The sequence below is a fragment of the Rhamphochromis longiceps genome, linkage group LG14, assembly GCF_057381845.1.
Source record: "Rhamphochromis longiceps isolate RC_006_pf linkage group LG14, R_longiceps_female_GT1.1, whole genome shotgun sequence".
Lineage (NCBI taxonomy): Eukaryota > Metazoa > Chordata > Actinopteri > Cichliformes > Cichlidae > Rhamphochromis > Rhamphochromis longiceps.
Genome location: NC_140570.1, coordinates 36,511,251 through 36,529,952, shown reverse-complemented (window position 1 = coordinate 36,529,952; position 18,702 = coordinate 36,511,251). Strand labels below are relative to the sequence as shown.

The window sequence follows — 18,702 nt, the reverse complement described above, 5'->3', positions numbered from 1 at the left end:
CCTTTAAGGTAGGACGTTTTAACAGAATACCAGAAAAATTACAAACATGTTTATAAATGGTAAGTTCTTTGTTTATAAATTAAACTTAAATATCAAAATTTAGAGACATAAAAACTGATATTCAAGAAGATTATTCCATTTTAAAACAGTTTATACATTAAATAGTAGATACATTGTTTAAATTGTACTGGGTAAAGGCACTTAAAGTTTCAATCTCTCCGACAGTAATTTTTGGTGTTTTTAGAAATATTTATAACTCTGTTTTCTGGCCTTTTTTTCTAACACGATTGCTTTGCAACAAGATCAAGACACGCCACCCCCACTAGTCTCACTCTAGCAGCCTTTTAGCAACTTGGATCAACAGAATAAACTTTACAGTTTCCTCTCTAAAATTTCTGAATTTCTGGTTTAAATCCCCAAATTTCCGTCCAGCTCACTGCTGATGTTTTGAAACGCAACAATACTTAACAGCCGAGCTTCAGAAATATCAGTGTATTTTAAAGCTACAGCCTCATTCACAAAAAATACAGTGGTGCCCTTTTTTTTGGCATTGTACAGTAAAAACATTAATAAAAAATATATTAGCAGCAGGTTGGGCTAAATATTTGAGAGCAACCTATAACCAGATAGTCACAGGTTTGATCCCCACAGCAGATAAAGAGTCCAGAGCGTCCTGCTTACTCACTGACCGTCTCTGGGAAAAAAAAAAAGCACAGGCTAAATGTGCTAATATATAAAACTATGGCAAAAAAAAAAGCCCATAATCTCAGAAAGTTCACACTTTTTCTTCAAGATAAACAAAACATTGTTTCAGGTCAAAACAATATCATTTATGCTTTGGTAAATATGAAAATACATTTTGAACTGAAAAGGAAACAGCTTCAAAAAAGCAATTATATTGTTTTATTTACATAAATATTCCTCTGGCCTACGTTGTGATGGTTCATAATGAAATATTTTTAAATGATCATGGAACTGAATCATGAACCATGAAGTCGATGTGAGTAAAAGACTCTTTCCAGCGCATTTCAAACACAAAACAAAAATAAATAATGAAACAGTCCGACATGTTTACATTCAGAGTGAAACCTTTAAAAACCAAACAAAATCGGATAAATAATTTGGACTAAACTAACAAACCGTAACAAAAAAAGTCGTCACATGTAAGATGAGAGAAGGAAATATATAGCAATCTTTAGCTATAATAATGACAATAATACTGCTTGATGTAATGTTATTGTAGTTCATCACATTCATACATCATCTATGAAAATATAATATAATTTTTTTTGTTAAGGCACAGATGAACCCCAAATTAATATACACGGTGTTCCTCTGGGCTATGTTACTATTTATCCATCTAAATTGATTTGGTTAGAGTTGCCCAGTTTTGGCGATATTAGCTGGAGAAATGATGCGTGGAGCCCACAAATAATCAGTTCAAAAAAGTTCAGTAGATAAACAGCACTACAGGTCAGAAGAAAAAACTAATGTATCACTAATTTGGGGATGAATTGTCCTTTTATTAGAGGTTTACTTTATATTAACACGGCAACCTCACAAAAAAACTAAACAACAATAACAAGAAAAGTAAAATACATTAAAGATACCATTCCAGCATCTTCAGTACTTTGACACCTGGTGAGCTGCTGTTGTTGTCTTTGTTGTTGCTGTGGTCGTTGAAGACTCGTCTGTTCGTGTTTCAGCCAGGTGGGTGATTCTGGTGGTCTTTGTCACCATGGTGACAGTTCCCTCCTCGGAGGAAGAGATTTGGTGCTCTTCGGTCATTTGCGAGGTGGTGAAGTCGAGCCCTGAGGTGTGGAGGCAGAAAGACCCCGAGACATCTGCCTCACCCCCTACCTCACCTTTCTGCTGGGCCTGAGGAGAACTCTCTGGAGTTATCTGGAGGAAGCCTGCGGTAGGTAGGCCAGGAAATAAGAGAAATGAAAGAAAAAGAGGAGGATAGGTGAAGAAATCAAGAGGGAAAAGAAACTTAGTCTTATGTAGAAGAGACAAAACAAGAGTATATAGATTAGTGATTTATTTACCAGGAACACAAAAAAATATACAAAAAACATCAAAGGTAGCAGCAAGAATAAAGTATAGATAGTGTAAAGTATATTCTAATAAATCCTGTGGTAATATAGTGAAAAAACCCAGTAAAATCCAGACATAACATATGAGAACCACATGCAAAATTGATTAAACATCATTTTTGAATGTGTAGACTTTTACAGTTTTTCATTTTCTCATTTATATGCTTTATTTTCTCATTTCTCATAATGCAACTAAACGGGCAAATTTAATAGACGGGGTAGATACAAATTTAGATTTTTCTAAATTTTCAATGTAGTGCTTTGATAAAAAAAAATCTCTATTTTCTTGTCCTTACTATATCTATTAAAATATATAAGAGCTCAGGCTATGCATTTTTCTTAAAGAAACATGAAACACTGGATGACTAGTCTTTTAGTGTGGCAATGCACAGTGATTCAAATGAATGCAGAAGAATTTAAAGCTGACTGGGTTGGGTTCAAAACCTGCACTAAAACTTTCTGGTAAAATGCTGCCATCTTGTGGTGAAGTTTTTAATTAAATATCTCAGAGGGTTTTTACAAAAAGCGGCTTTAATAATAACATTAACAGCAGTATTGACGTAATGCCAGCCCAATCCGGTTGTTCAGTGATGACGCGACGAATCCTACTTCCGGGTCTAAAGTAGTCTGCGTTTAATATGGCTTTTGTGTTGTTAACATGTTTAATGTTATGTATTTTCTTCTATTTGATCTCAAAAAGCTCCTAAAACAGTCAGTGATCACTGTTGACCTCCCTCGGCTTTTATTACCACTAATCATTTATTTAAGCTCAGCTTTTAAAACCTTAGGATGTAACTACAGCCCAGCCCATGCAGCAGTATATGAATGACTAACCTCGTATTGTGGATGGATTATCTCAGTTGTTCTCCTGGCTGAAGTTTGGTCCTTTTACAGCATCCTGCCATGCGATTACATTTGTTCCTGACCACCGAGAACACTCATGTTAACTTTTATTGAGTGGAAAAAAAGTTAGCTTGTTTATATTATGCTAACATAGCTGTGTCGCTAGCGGTCACGTAGCACATCATTATATACCAGCTAACCCAACTTCAGTAACCCTACAAACGTCACTGCTGTTTAGTTTTCTGTCTTCATTAATGCTGGAAGTGATAGCAGAGCTGTACGTTTTAATTTGTTTCCAAAACCCCGCAGTCAGGACATGCTATATTGTATTTAGATAGAAGCTAGCGAGCTAACTCCTGCTAACTTCTAACTCCGTTAGATGTCATACATTCCGTTTTCATGGATGCCTGGATGTTAAACTCAATTGTTACACCTGGTAGAGCAGAACGCTGATCATTTTATTAAAGATGAAAGACTTTAGACAGTTTTTCAACTCTCAGTAATGCCATAGTGATCGTTTGATATATGGACCTGCAGCAGAGTTTAGGCCCAGACACGGCTAGTGACGTCAGACTGAACAATCGGATAGCATCTCCTTTAGCCTTACCTGTGGCATGTGGCTTCAAGGTGACCTTTGGGACCTTAAACCATGAGGAAGACTCTCTCTCTTCTGATTCCCTGCTTTTGCTCTCCACCTTGCTCCAAGCTTGAAACTTTGTTGAGGTGAACTCTGTGGCAAAACCAGAAGGGGACTCTGAGCTGTCCCTGTCCAGCATTTCTGTTCTGGCACGAGAAGACACCAAATCCTTCAAAGGCTCCTCAGTGAAACCCCCTGGTAACATTGTGCTTGATTGTACTTCTTCTGGTGATGAATGCTTTCCCAGTTCCCCACTTGTTTCCATGTCTGCTCCTCTTGCACCCGTCTTCCCATATAGACTGGTGAACTCCACCTTTGGGAGTTTGATTTTACCACTGAATGCCACCTTCTCTTCCTTGGAGCCCTTGTGAGGGCTTTCACCATTGAGACTTGAACTTGAACCTTCTCTTTTGACAGTGTCACCACCAAATGATGCAGATTTGCCAGACGAAAACGACACTTTAGGCATCTTTATTCTTCCCCCCTTTGACTTTTCTTCTTCTGCCCCTTCTTTTTCTGCACTTGCAGCAGCTGACTTTTCTTTGGACTTTCCAAAGCTTGGCTTCTTTTTGATTTTGGGCATCTTCACTTTGACAGTCTCTGTCTCAGCCTCAGCCATTGCTTCCCCTTTTAAGGGACTTGTGCTTGTAGCAGGCTTATTTGTTGGAGGAGTGTCTACCAAGACAAAAACCGCTTTCTTTACTTTAGGCATTTTAGGGCCCTCATACTGAATTTCTGGCCCATGGACATTCACACTTTCCTCTGGTGAGGATAGGGAGGGTAATGGGACGCCAAACTTAGGGATTTTGATTTTCTTGCCTTTTTCTGTTTTGCTGTTATCTCCATCTTGAGATGAGCCAATATCAAACTCTATGTCTGGTATTTTGGGGACTCTGATTCCTGCATGTGGAGATGAGGAGCCACCCTCTCCTTTCACTTCTGTTTTTAGACTTACACTTGGTAATGTAACTTCTGGTACTGGATGGTTAACACGATTTTTCTCATCTTTATGACCATTCTGGGTTTCAACTTCAAAATACTCAAATCTTTCTCCACCGTTTTTCTTTTTTGGCATTCCAATCTTGAATTTTGTTCCTTTGACTTTAGGCCCTTTTACTTTGCTGCTGGTTTCTGTAGTGACATCTAAGTCAGGTAGATCAACTTTTTTCCTGTCCTTTTTGCCCTCCCCTTTGTGAAGTCCAGTATCAAGTTCTAAGCCTCCTTTTGGACCTTTGATATCTATTGTCGGGACTTTTAATTTTAGGCCTTTGTGCTCACCCTCAAAATGCAAATCAGCTTCTCCAAGAGCCCCAGTGTCCAGGTCAGCCTTACCACTTGGTAAGTTAATCTCTGCTTCAGTGGTTTTAGCCATTGGCAGTAGTATTTCTCCCTCTGGAACTTTAATATCAGAACTGGTTACTTTCATCTCTACAACAGATACCTCACTACCTTTACTTTTGCCTTTCGGGAGTGAAATATCAACTTTTGGCATCTTGATATCTGGCAGTTTGATGATTCCTCCCTCTGTCTCCATTTTCTCTGCTGGTGTATCAATGTTTACTTTTCCCTTGGGAAGTGATATGCCCACATTTGGCATCTTGAACTCTCCTCTATCTCCCCTGATATCTGCCTCAGGACCTTGCACTGAAGGTTTTCCTTTAGGAAGAGAAATGTCAACTTTTGGCATCCTGAATATTCCTCCCTCACCCTTAATTGTAGCGTTGGCACCTTCAGTCTCTCCCGTTGGAAGTGAAATATTGACTGAAGGCACTGTCATATGTGGCATTTTGCTGCCATCTCCCTCAATTTCAATCTCTCCTTTAATTTTGCCAGCTTTTCCTTTGGGTAGAGAGACGTTAAAACCTGGCATTTTGACCTGAGGCATTCTGATCCCCCCCCCTGCACCTCCTTCCAGCTCGATCTCTGCACCTTCTGTTTTTCCTTTAGGTAGTGAAATATCAACTGAAGGCATATTGATGTGGGGCATCTTGAATTTTCCAGCTTCTCCTTTGATCTCCACATCTCGAACTCCTGGACTTTCAACTTTTCCTTTAGGTAGAGAAACATCAACATTCATTTCGATATCTGCACCTTCAATCTTTCCCTTGGGTGCTGAAATATCAACTGAAGGCATTTTCATTTGTGGTGTTTTGAATTTCGCTCTTTCATTTCCTTCTGTTTCAGTCTCTGCATCTCCAGTCTTTCCGCTGGGCAGTGAAATATCAACAGAGGGCATGCTTAGATGTGGTATCTTAAATTTCCCACCTTCCCCCTTTAACTCCACTTCTGGACCTTCAGTCTGTCCTTTGGTTAGAGAGATATCAACATCTGGCTTTTTCCAGTGAGGCATCTTAAAATTTCCTTTGCCATGTCCTTCTACTTCAACATCTGGACCTCCAATCTTCCCTTTGGGCAATGAAATATCAACAGAAGGCATGCTTAGATGTGGCATCTTGAATTTTCCACCTTCTCCTTGAATCTCTATCTCTGGACCTTCAATATGACCTTTAGGCAGAGAAACATCAGCATTGGGCATTTTCAGATAAGGTGTTTTGACTTTTGCTTCTCCTTGTCCATCCACTTCTATTTCTGCCTCAGTATCTTTGAGTTTTCCTTTAGGAAGCGATATGTCAATGTTGGGCATTTTTATGTGAGGCATTTTTAACTTTCCCTCTGTAGTCTCCTTCATTTCTAAATCTGGTGAATCAGTCTTTGCTTTTGGAAGTGAAATATCAAGTGCAGGCATATTAAAATGAGGCCTTTTGAATTTTCCGTCACCCCCTTTTAGCTCCAGGTCTGGTCCTTCAATCTTTGGAGACTTTCCTCTGGGCAAGGACACATCAAGGTCTAATTTGGGGAGAGAAACATCAATCGTTGGCATTTTGGGAATTTTAAGGTTTCCCTCATAACCTCTTATATCAGCCTCTGTAACATCAACTTCTGCTTTTGGGAGAAGAACCTCAGTCTCTGGTGTTTTAGCTGCTGGTAACGAGAGCTCAACAGAAGGCATCTTGACCTTGGTTTTAGCTTCAAGGTCACCACTTGGCTTACCTAGGTCTTTTTCTTTAGAGACAAAGCCTGGGATAGAAAACTTTGGCAGTTTTAAAGAGACGTCAGGTGCATGGAAGCCACCTTTTGCCTCTACATCTGCATCCAGTTTTGCTTCAACTTTTTCCTCTGGGAGTTCACTTTTGGGTGATGATATTTTTAACTTGGGAAATTTCATTTTGTATTTTGACATGTCATCTGAGTTGTCAACATTGATATCTGGTTGATGAATGTCAATTTTTCCCTTTTTCCCTTTAACATCAACATCAGGACAAGAGACTGATACATCTGCAGCCTTCTTGGACATGCCAAATGAGGGCAGTTTGATTTTAGGTTTTTTCACCTTGACTTTTCCACCTCCATCAAACTCCACCGACGGTGCTCTGATCTCTCCTTCTACATGTGGTGAACTGAGTGAAGTATCTCCCTTAGGTACTGGTATTTCCAAGTTACAGCTCTTTGTCTTTCCCCCAAACCTAGGAAGAGTGAAACTAGGTACTTTGAGGAAAACAGGTAGATCAAAGCTGCCCCCTGAAGAAGGCCTCCCTCCTTCTGCTTTCAGAAGTTCTACTTCCACATCATCACCTTTGGGTTTTGTAAGGCCAAAATTGAGATCCATCTTTGGAGCTGAGATGTCAACTGTTGGTAGTTTTACTGTGGGAAGTTTTAGGGATGCACCTGGACCTTCTAGACCACCTGTCTCTATATCTTCATTCTTAACTTCCAATTTGGCAGGATTAAGGCCTCCTGTAAGACCAGACATCTCCAAATCTCCAGATGCATCAGGACTTAGAGTATCAACTTTGAAGCCTTTAGCTTTTACACCAGAGGGCAGGCTGAGGTCAAGGTCAAATTTGGGCAGATTTATGTCAAGACTTGGCATATGGAATCCACCTCCTTTTTTATCAACTTCAACCTTCGGGATATCAAACCTTCCTTTTTCAGAGAGTCCTTCAATATTGATATCTCCCTCTACTGTACCCTCTGGAACTGTAACCTTTTCTCCCTTCACGCTGGGTCCTTCCACTTTGATATCACCTTCTGGGAAGTTCATCTTTGGAAGTGAAATATCAACTTTGGGCATTGTGAATTTGCGTCCTTTATTGCCAGGACCTTCGATGTTGAGGTCAACTTCAGCTTTTCCTTCAGGTAGTAAAATCTCAAACCCTGGATGTGCACCTTCTATGTTGAATTGAGGTCCCGTTGCTTTGATTTTAGGAAGAGAGACAGATGGCATATGAAACCTTCCACCCTTTTCAGCGTGCCCGTCAATTTCTCCGTGTGCTTTTGCTTTAGGGAGTGAAATATCAATTTCGGGTATCTCAGTTGTCCCACCTTTAGTATCATGGCCCTTTATTTTTACACCACCTTCTGGGAGACTGACTTTAGGCAAAGAAACATCAAATTTTGGCATTTTGAATTTGCCCCCTTTCATGTCAGGGCCTTCGATATTTATGTCACCCTCAACCTTTCCTTTAGGAAGTGAAACATCAACAGATGGAATTTTGATGTTCCCTCCCTTGACATCAGGACCCTCAAGAGTGACATCAACATCTGGAGACTTCATTTTGGGTAGTGAGAGATCCAATGATGGCATGTCGACAGTGGGCAATTTAAATTTCCCCCCTTTAATATCTGGACCTTGGAGGCTTATATCTACCTCTGGAGACTTGATTTTAGGGAGTGACATATCACCTCTGACTTCAGGCCCTTGGATATCAACATCAAGTCCCTTTGCTTTGATTTTAGGAAGAGAAATATCAACTGAAGGCATGTGAAACTTGCCACCTTTCCCAGTTTTTCCTTCAATGTCAATATCCACATCTGCTTTTCCCTTTGGAAGAGAGATATCAGCAGTGGGCATTTGAAGTTTCCCTTTGAAATCTGGTCCTTCAACATCGACTCCAGCCTTTGGGAGACTGACTTTAGGCAAAGAAACATCAAATTTTGGCATTTTGAATTTGCCCCCTTTCATCTCAGGCCCTTCGATATTTATGTCACCCTCAACCTTTCCTTTAGGAAGTGAAACATCAACAGATGGAATTTTGATGTTCCCTCCCTTGACATCAGGACCCTCAAGAGTGACATCAACATCTGGAGACTTCATTTTGGGTAGTGAGAGATCCAATGATGGCATGTCGACAGTGGGCAATTTAAATTTCCCCCCTTTAATATCTGGACCTTGGAGGTTGATATCTACCTCTGGAGACTTGATTTTAGGGAGTGACATATCACCTCTGACTTCAGGCCCTTGGATATCAACATCAAGTCCCTTTGCTTTGATTTTAGGAAGAGAAATATCAACTGAAGGCATGTGAAACTTGCCACCTTTACCAGTTTTTCCTTCAATGTCAATATCCACATCTGCTTTTCCCTTTGGAAGAGAGATATCAGCAGTGGGCATTTGAAGTTTCCCTTTGAAATCTGGTCCTTCAACATTGACTCCAGCCTTTGGGAGATTGACTTTAGGCAAAGAAACATCAAATTTTGGCATTTTGAATTTGCCCCCTTTCATGTCAGGGCCTTCGATATTTATGTCACCCTCAACCTTTCCTTTAGGAAGTGAAACATCAACAGATGGAATTTTGATGTTCCCTCCCTTGACATCAGGACCCTCAAGAGTGACATCTACATCTGGAGACTTCATTTTGGGTAGTGAGAGATCCAATGATGGCATGTCGACAGTGGGCAATTTAAATTTCCCTCCTTTAATATCTGGACCTTGGAGGTTGATATCTACCTCTGGAGACTTGATTTTAGGGAGTGACATATCACCTTTGACTTCAGGTCCTTGGATATCAACATCAAGTCCCTTTGCTTTGATTTTAGGAAGAGAAATATCAACTGAAGGCATGTGAAACTTGCCACCTTTCCCAGTTTTTCCTTCAATGTCAATATCCACATCTGCTTTTCCCTTTGGAAGAGAGATATCAGCAGTGGGCATTTGAAGTTTCCCTTTGAAATCTGGTCCTTCAACATCGACTCCAGCCTTTGGGAGACTGACTTTAGGCAAAGAAACATCAAATTTTGGCATTTTGAATTTGCCCCCTTTCATCTCAGGGCCTTCGATATTTATGTCACCCTCAACCTTTCCTTTAGGAAGTGAAACATCAACAGATGGAATTTTGATCTTCCCTCCCTTGACATCAGGACCCTCAAGAGTGACATCTACATCTGGAGATTTCATTTTGGGTAGCGAAACATCAAGGGATGGTATATTTAGCTTCCCACCTTCAACCTGAGGGCCTTCGACATTAATTTCAGGTCCCTTGGCTTTGATTTTAGGAAAAGACAGGTCAATAGATGGCATGTGGAACTTTCCACCTTTTCCAATATCTCCTTCAATTTTTCCTTTTGCTTTTCCTTTGGGGAGTGAAATATCGATGTCTGGCATCTCAATCTTTCCAGTTTTAATGTCAGGACCTTTTATTTTGACACCACCTTCTGGAAGACTCTCTTTTGGTAAAGAAATATCAAATTTTGGCATTTTAAACTTGTCACCCTTCACTTCAGGGCCCTCAACATCAAGGCTGCCCTCAACCTTTCCTTTAGGAAGTGAAACATCAACAGATGGAATTTTGATGTTCCCTCCCTTGACATCAGGACCCTCAAGAGTGACATCAACATCTGGAGACTTCATTTTGGGTAGTGAGAGATCCAATGATGGCATGTCGACAGTGGGCAATTTAAATTTCCCCCCTTTAATATCTGGACCTTGGAGGCTGATATCTACCTCAGGAGACTTGATTTTAGGGAGTGACATATCACCTCTGACTTCAGGCCCTTGGATATCAACATCAAGTCCCTTTGCTTTGATTTTAGGAAGAGAAATATCAACTGAAGGCATGTGAAACTTGCCACCTTTACCAGTTTTTCCTTCAATGTCAATATCCACATCTGCTTTTCCCTTTGGAAGAGAGATATCAGCAGTGGGCATTTGAAGTTTCCCTTTGAAATCTGGTCCTTCAACATCGACTCCAGCCTTTGGGAGACTGACTTTAGGCAAAGAAACATCAAATTTTGGCATTTTGAATTTGCCCCCTTTCATGTCAGGGCCTTCGATATTTATGTCACCCTCAACCTTTCCTTTAGGAAGTGAAACATCAACAGATGGAATTTTGATGTTCCCTCCCTTGACATCAGGACCCTCAAGAGTGACATCAACATCTGGAGACTTCATTTTGGGTAGTGAGAGATCCAATGATGGCATGTCGACAGTGGGCAATTTAAATTTCCCCCCTTTAATATCTGGACCTTGGAGGTTGATATCTACCTCTGGAGACTTGATTTTAGGGAGTGACATATCACCTCTGACTTCAGGCCCTTGGATATCAACATCAAGTCCCTTTGCTTTGATTTTAGGAAGAGAAATATCAACTGAAGGCATGTGAAACTTGCCACCTTTCCCAGTTTTTCCTTCAATGTCAATATCCACATCTGCTTTTCCCTTTGGAAGAGAGATATCAGCAGTGGGCATTTGAAGTTTCCCTTTGAAATCTGGTCCTTCAACATCGACTCCAGCCTTTGGGAGACTGACTTTAGGCAAAGAAACATCAAATTTTGGCATTTTGAATTTGCCCCCTTTCATGTCAGGGCCTTCGATATTTATGTCACCCTCAACCTTTCCTTTAGGAAGTGAAACATCAACAGATGGAATTTTGATGTTCCCTCCCTTGACATCAGGACCCTCAAGAGTGACATCAACATCTGGAGACTTCATTTTGGGTAGTGAGAGATCCAATGATGGCATGTCGACAGTGGGCAATTTAAATTTCCCCCCTTTAATATCTGGACCTTGGAGGTTGATATCTACCTCTGGAGACTTGATTTTAGGGAGTGACATATCACCTTTGACTTCAGGCCCTTGGATATCAACATCAAGTCCCTTTGCTTTGATTTTAGGAAGAGAAATATCAACTGAAGGCATGTGAAACTTGCCACCTTTACCAGTTTTTCCTTCAATGTCAATATCAACATCTGCTTTTCCCTTTGGAAGAGAGATATCAGCAGTGGGCATTTGAAGTTTCCCTTTGAAATCTGGTCCTTCAACATCGACTCCAGCCTTTGGGAGACTGACTTTAGGCAAAGAAACATCAAATTTTGGCATTTTGAATTTGCCCCCTTTCATGTCAGGGCCTTCGATATTTATGTCACCCTCAACCTTTCCTTTAGGAAGTGAAACATCAACAGATGGAATTTTGATGTTCCCTCCCTTGACATCAGGACCCTCAAGAGTGACATCAACATCTGGAGACTTCATTTTGGGTAGTGAGAGATCCAATGATGGCATGTCGACAGTGGGCAATTTAAATTTCCCCCCTTTAATATCTGGACCTTGGAGGTTGATATCTACCTCTGGAGACTTGATTTTAGGGAGTGACATATCACCTCTGACTTCAGGCCCTTGGATATCAACATCAAGTCCCTTTGCTTTGATTTTAGGAAGAGAAATATCAACTGAAGGCATGTGAAACTTGCCACCTTTACCAGTTTTTCCTTCAATGTCAATATCCACATCTGCTTTTCCCTTTGGAAGAGAGATATCAGCAGTGGGCATTTGAAGTTTCCCTTTGAAATCTGGTCCTTCAACATCGACTCCAGCCTTTGGGAGACTGACTTTAGGCAAAGAAACATCAAATTTTGGCATTTTGAATTTGCCCCCTTTCATGTCAGGGCCTTCGATATTTATGTCACCCTCAACCTTTCCTTTAGGAAGTGAAACATCAACAGATGGAATTTTGATCTTTCCTCCCTTGACGTCAGGACCCTCAAGAGTGACATCTACATCTGGAGATTTCATTTTGGGTAGCGAAACATCAAGGGATGGTATATTTAGCTTCCCACCTTCAACCTGAGGGCCTTCAACATTAACTTCAGGACCTTTGGCTTTGATTTTAGGAAAAGACAGGTCAATAGATGGCATGTGGAACTTTCCACCTTTTCCAATATCTCCTTCAATTTTTCCTTTTGCTTTTCCTTTGGGGAGTGAAATATCGATGTCTGGCATCTCAATCTTTCCAGTTTTAATGTCAGGACCTTTTATTTTGACACCACCTTCTGGAAGACTCTCTTTTGGTAAAGAAATATCAAATTTTGGCATTTTAAACTTGTCACCCTTCACTTCAGGGCCCTCAACATCAAGGCTGCCCTCAACCTTTCCTTTAGGAAGTGAAACATCAACAGATGGAATTTTGATGTTCCCTCCCTTGACATCAGGACCCTCAAGAGTGACATCAACATCTGGAGACTTCATTTTGGGTAGTGAGAGATCCAATGATGGCATGTCGACAGTGGGCAATTTAAATTTCCCCCCTTTAATATCTGGACCTTGGAGGTTGATATCTACCTCTGGAGACTTGATTTTAGGGAGTGACATATCACCTCTGACTTCAGGCCCTTGGATATCAACATCAAGTCCCTTTGCTTTGATTTTAGGAAGAGAAATATCAACTGAAGGCATGTGAAACTTGCCACCTTTACCAGTTTTTCCTTCAATGTCAATATCCACATCGGCTTTTCCCTTTGGAAGAGAGATATCAGCAGTGGGCATTTGAAGTTTCCCTTTGAAATCTGGTCCTTCAACATCGACTCCAGCCTTTGGGAGACTGACTTTAGGCAAAGAAACATCAAATTTTGGCATTTTGAATTTGCCCCCTTTCATGTCAGGGCCTTCGATATTTATGTCACCCTCAACCTTTCCTTTAGGAAGTGAAACATCAACAGATGGAATTTTGATGTTCCCTCCCTTGACATCAGGACCCTCAAGAGTGACATCAACATCTGGAGACTTCATTTTGGGTAGTGAGAGATCCAATGATGGCATGTCGACAGTGGGCAATTTAAATTTCCCCCCTTTAATATCTGGACCTTGGAGGCTGATATCTACCTCAGGAGACTTGATTTTAGGGAGTGACATATCACCTTTGACTTCAGGTCCTTGGATATCAACATCAAGTCCCTTTGCTTTGATTTTAGGAAGAGAAATATCAACTGAAGGCATGTGAAACTTGCCACCTTTACCAGTTTTTCCTTCAATGTCAATATCAACATCTGCTTTTCCCTTTGGAAGAGAGATATCAGCAGTGGGCATTTGAAGTTTCCCTTTGAAATCTGGTCCTTCAACATCGACTCCAGCCTTTGGGAGACTGACTTTAGGCAAAGAAACATCAAATTTTGGCATTTTGAATTTGCCCCCTTTCATGTCAGGCCCTTCGATATTTATGTCACCCTCAACCTTTCCTTTAGGAAGTGAAACATCAACAGATGGAACTTTGATGTTCCCTCCCTTGACATCAGGACCCTCAAGAGTGACATCTACATCTGGAGACTTCATTTTGGGTAGTGAGAGATCCAATGATGGCATGTCGACAGTGGGCAATTTAAATTTCCCCCCTTTAATATCTGGACCTTGGAGGTTGATATCTACCTCTGGAGACTTGATTTTAGGGAGTGACATATCACCTCTGACTTCAGGCCCTTGGATATCAACATCAAGTCCTGTTGCTTTGATTTTAGGAAGAGAAATATCAACTGAAGGCATGTGAAACTTGCCACCTTTCCCAGTTTTTCCTTCAATGTCAATATCCACATCTGCTTTTCCCTTTGGAAGAGAGATATCAGCAGTGGGCATTTGAAGTTTCCCTTTGAAATCTGGTCCTTCAACATCGACTCCAGCCTTTGGGAGACTGACTTTAGGCAAAGAAACATCAAATTTTGGCATTTTGAATTTGCCCCCTTTCATGTCAGGGCCTTCGATATTTATGTCACCCTCAACCTTTCCTTTAGGAAGTGAAACATCAACAGATGGAATTTTGATGTTCCCTCCCTTGACATCAGGACCCTCAAGAGTGACATCAACATCTGGAGACTTCATTTTGGGTAGTGAGAGATCCAATGATGGCATGTCGACAGTGGGCAATTTAAATTTCCCCCCTTTAATATCTGGACCTTGGAGGTTGATATCTACCTCTGGAGACTTGATTTTAGGGAGTGACATATCACCTCTGACTTCAGGCCCTTGGATATCAACATCAAGTCCCTTTGCTTTGATTTTAGGAAGAGAAATATCAACTGAAGGCATGTGAAACTTGCCACCTTTACCAGTTTTTCCTTCAATGTCAATATCCACATCTGCTTTTCCCTTTGGAAGAGAAATATCAGCAGTGGGCATTTGAAGTTTCCCTTTGAAATCTGGTCCTTCAACATCGACTCCAGCCTTTGGGAGACTGACTTTAGGCAAAGAAACATCAAATTTTGGCATTTTGAATTTGCCCCCTTTCATGTCAGGGCCTTCGATATTTATGTCACCCTCAACCTTTCCTTTAGGAAGTGAAACATCAACAGATGGAATTTTGATCTTCCCTCCCTTGACGTCAGGACCCTCAAGAGTGACATCTACATCTGGAGATTTCATTTTGGGTAGCGAAACATCAAGGGATGGTATATTTAGCTTCCCACCTTCAACCTGAGGGCCTTCAACATTAACTTCAGGACCTTTGGCTTTGATTTTAGGAAAAGACAGGTCAATAGATGGCATGTGGAACTTTCCGCCTTTTCCAATATCTCCTTCAATTTTTCCTTTTGCTTTTCCTTTGGGGAGTGAAATATCGATGTCTGGCATCTCAATCTTTCCAGTTTTAATGTCAGGACCTTTTATTTTGACACCACCTTCTGGAAGACTCTCTTTTGGTAAAGAAATATCAAATTTTGGCATTTTAAACTTGTCACCCTTCACTTCAGGGCCCTCAACATCAAGGCTGCCCTCAACCTTTCCTTTAGGAAGTGAAACATCAACAGATGGAATTTTGATGTTCCCTCCCTTGACATCAGGACCCTCAAGATTAATATCTACATCTGGAGACTTCATTTTGGGTAGTGAGAGATCCAATGATGGCATGTCGACAGTGGGCAATTTAAATTTCCCCCCTTTAATATCTGGACCTTGGAGGTTGATATCTACCTCTGGAGACTTGATTTTAGGGAGTGACATATCACCTCTGACTTCAGGCCCTTGGATATCAACATCAAGTCCCTTTGCTTTGATTTTAGGAAGAGAAATATCAACTGAAGGCATGTGAAACTTGCCACCTTTCCCAGTTTTTCCTTCAATGTCAATATCAACATCTGCTTTTCCCTTTGGAAGAGAGATATCAGCAGTGGGCATTTGAAGTTTCCCTTTGAAATCTGGTCCTTCAACATCGACTCCAGCCTTTGGGAGACTGACTTTAGGCAAAGAAACATCAAATTTTGGCATTTTGAATTTGCTCCCTTTCATGTCAGGGCCTTCGATATTTATGTCACCCTCAACCTTTCCTTTAGGAAGTGAAACATCAACAGATGGAATTTTGATGTTCCCTCCCTTGACATCAGGACCCTCAAGCGTGACATCTACATCCTGAGATTTTATATTAGGTGTAGAAAGATCTATGGATGGCATGTTTGGTTTTCCACCTTTGACTTGAGGACCTTCAGTATCTATATCTGGTCTTTTAGATTTTATTTTAGGGAGAGAGATGTTAATAGAGGGCATGTTGAACTTGTTGCCTTTGCCAGTGTGCCCTTCAATTTCCCCCCCTACTTTTCCTTTGGGGAGTGATATGTCAATATCTGGCATTTCAATCTTTCTTCCCTTTGTTTCAGGTCCTTTTAATTTGACATCACCCTCAGGAAAATTTACCTTTGGTAAAGAAATGTCAAATTTTGGCAGTGTTATCTTTCCTCCTCTACCTTCAGGCCCTTCAGTGTTTATGTCAATGCCAGTGTCAACTTCTCCCTCTTCTTTACCTTTTGGAAGTGAAATATCAACAGTCGGCATTTTTACAACAGGAAGATCAATGTCAACAGATGGCAAATTGAATTTGCCTCCTTTCCCATTACCTTCAAAGGTAATTTCTGGTCCTTCAACATTTATATCACCTTGCTTTGATTTAATTTGAGGTAGAGAAACATCAACTGAAGGGATTTGAAAAGGTTCTCCTTTACTTTTTACTTGTATGTCACCCTCTGCTTTTCCTTTTGCTTTTCCCTTTGGAGGAGAGATGTCAAGAGAAGGTCCTTCTAGGACAAGATTTCCCTCAGGCATCTTCATCTTTGGTAGTGAGACATCCAAAGAAGGCATCTGGAATTTTCTTCCTTTGACTTCAGGGCTCTCAATCTTTACCTCTCCCTCTGGTGATTTCATTACAGGAAGAGCGAAGTCAAGTGATGGGACGTTGAACTTTGCTCCTCCTTTTGCTTTAGATTCAATATCAAATTCCCCTTCTTTGGTGGGCACCTTTGGAAGTGAGATATCAAAAGTTGGGAGCTGGAACTTGCTACCCCCACTGCCACTGAGCTCCACATTGGCCTCAATGTTTGGCTTGGATAGTGAAAAGTCAACACCTGGAAGTTCTGGTCCTTCAAGTTTGACATCAGGGTCAGGTAGCTTTATTTTTGGAGGAGAAATGTCTACAGTGGGCATGCTGAGTTTGCCTCCTTTTACTTCACTCCCTTCTAAAACAACCTCTTTTTCAGATGGCTTCAGTTTTGGTAGGGATATATTACATGAAGGCATTTTAAAATTGCTTCCTTTTCCATCAGTTTCAGCCCCTCCCTTGTCTTTTGACAGAGAAACATCTATTGATGGCAGTTCAATTTTCCCTCCTTTGATATCAGAACCATGTAAATTAGCCTCAGTTTCAGATGTTCCCATCTTAGGGAGTCTGACATCAAGTGAAGGCATTTTGAATCGTCCTTTAGCAGAGGGAGCCTCCATTTCAATTTTGCCCTTTGCCCTTCCCTTTTCAAGAGAAATATCAACAGAGGGTATCTGCATTTCACTTGGTGGTAAATGAAAATTTCCTTCCCCTTCAACATCAGTCACTCCTGCTTTGCCTTTGGGAAGGATCAGGTCCACTTTGGGTAACTTGAATTCCCCTTCCACACCTTGTCCCCTTATGTTTACTTCTCCTGGTTGAGAAATGTCAAAATCAGGCATTTTGAATTTTCCATCACCACCAACATAGTAGTCCATATGGACATCTCCACTGTCTGATTGGACCTTTGGGAGTGAGAGCTCAACAGAAGGTAGAGAGAATTTTCCTTCCACTTCTGGGCACTCAGTGTCCACCGATGATCCCATCTTAGGTAGTGAGATATCAACCTTTGGCATAGAGATCTTGGGCCCTTTAAAAGTGCCCTCGACCTCATCAGGAATTCTCCATCCGCTGTCTAATTCCAAATCAATATCAGCTACAGAGATGTCACTGGCAGGCATGTTGATTGCAGTCTTCCTAATTCCTTCGTGATCTTTGATCAATATGTCAGTCTTTCCCTTCACTTTAGGCAAAGAAATATCAACAGAGGGAAGACCGATCTGCCCATCTCCTTTGATTTCTACCTCTGGAGGTTTTATGTCAGTATGAGGCATTTTGATGCCTCCAGCTTTTACCTTGATGTCACCATCAATTTCATCTGAATGGTGTGAGAGTCTAACTTTGGGTAGTTTCAACTTTGGCATTCTGACCTTTGCATCTCCTTTGTCTGCATCTACATGAACTTTTCCTTCAGCTGTTTCAGCTCTTCCTTTGATGTCCATTTCAGGAGCTTTGATTTTGGCCGTTCCCTTCACACTGGGCAAAGATGTCTCAGCTTTTCCTGAAGGGAGAGCAAACTCCACATCAGGTAGGCTAACTTTAGATGCTCCCTTCTCCACATCTTTATTAGCAGACAAACTGAACTCCACAGATGGCGGCTGGATGTTTACCCCCGGAGGCTTCAGCTCCACAGATCCAGTTTCCAAAGTAGAGCCTGACTTTGTGTGTTTGCTTGTAGGAAAGGTGATGCCAAACTTGTGTCCTTTTCCTTTGCTTTTCACTTTAGCTCCAGGCATTTCAGATGGGGAAATATTCACTTGCCCTTCAAACCGTCCTGTCTCCACTTTTGCTCCTTTTTGCGGGAACCTTGGAAAACAGTGTTTTAGAGAGGAAAAAAGGAAATAGGAAAGAACATTGTAATATTTCCCCAAAAGATTATATCTAATTTAAAGCACAACATTACAATAGATATAATTTAATGTTGTGCAATTTAATGTACAACAAG

General features: G+C 41.0%; 1 protein-coding gene across 6 annotated transcripts in view; it reads right to left on the bottom strand.

The window, feature by feature from the left end:
- Positions 1 to 942: 942 nt before the first annotated feature.
- The window catches only part of prx (periaxin), a 45,738-nt gene continuing 27,978 nt past the window's right edge, over positions 943 to 18,702 (bottom strand). Inside the window, exons 8-10 of one of the 6 annotated variants that reach the window (XM_085381058.1) lie at positions 10,166 to 18,563; positions 3,547 to 9,712; positions 943 to 1,913 (exon numbers count right to left, since the gene is read on the bottom strand). In XM_085381058.1, coding sequence (XP_085237184.1) covers positions 1,624 to 1,913; positions 3,547 to 9,712; positions 10,166 to 18,563 — 14,854 coding nt within the window. In that variant the 3' untranslated portion in view covers positions 943 to 1,623. Of the gene's footprint in view, positions 1,999 to 2,930; positions 3,018 to 3,546; positions 18,564 to 18,702 lie in introns of all 6 variants that reach the window. The other 5 variants (XM_085381057.1, XM_085381054.1, XM_085381055.1 and 2 more) reach the window with 5 other exon arrangements.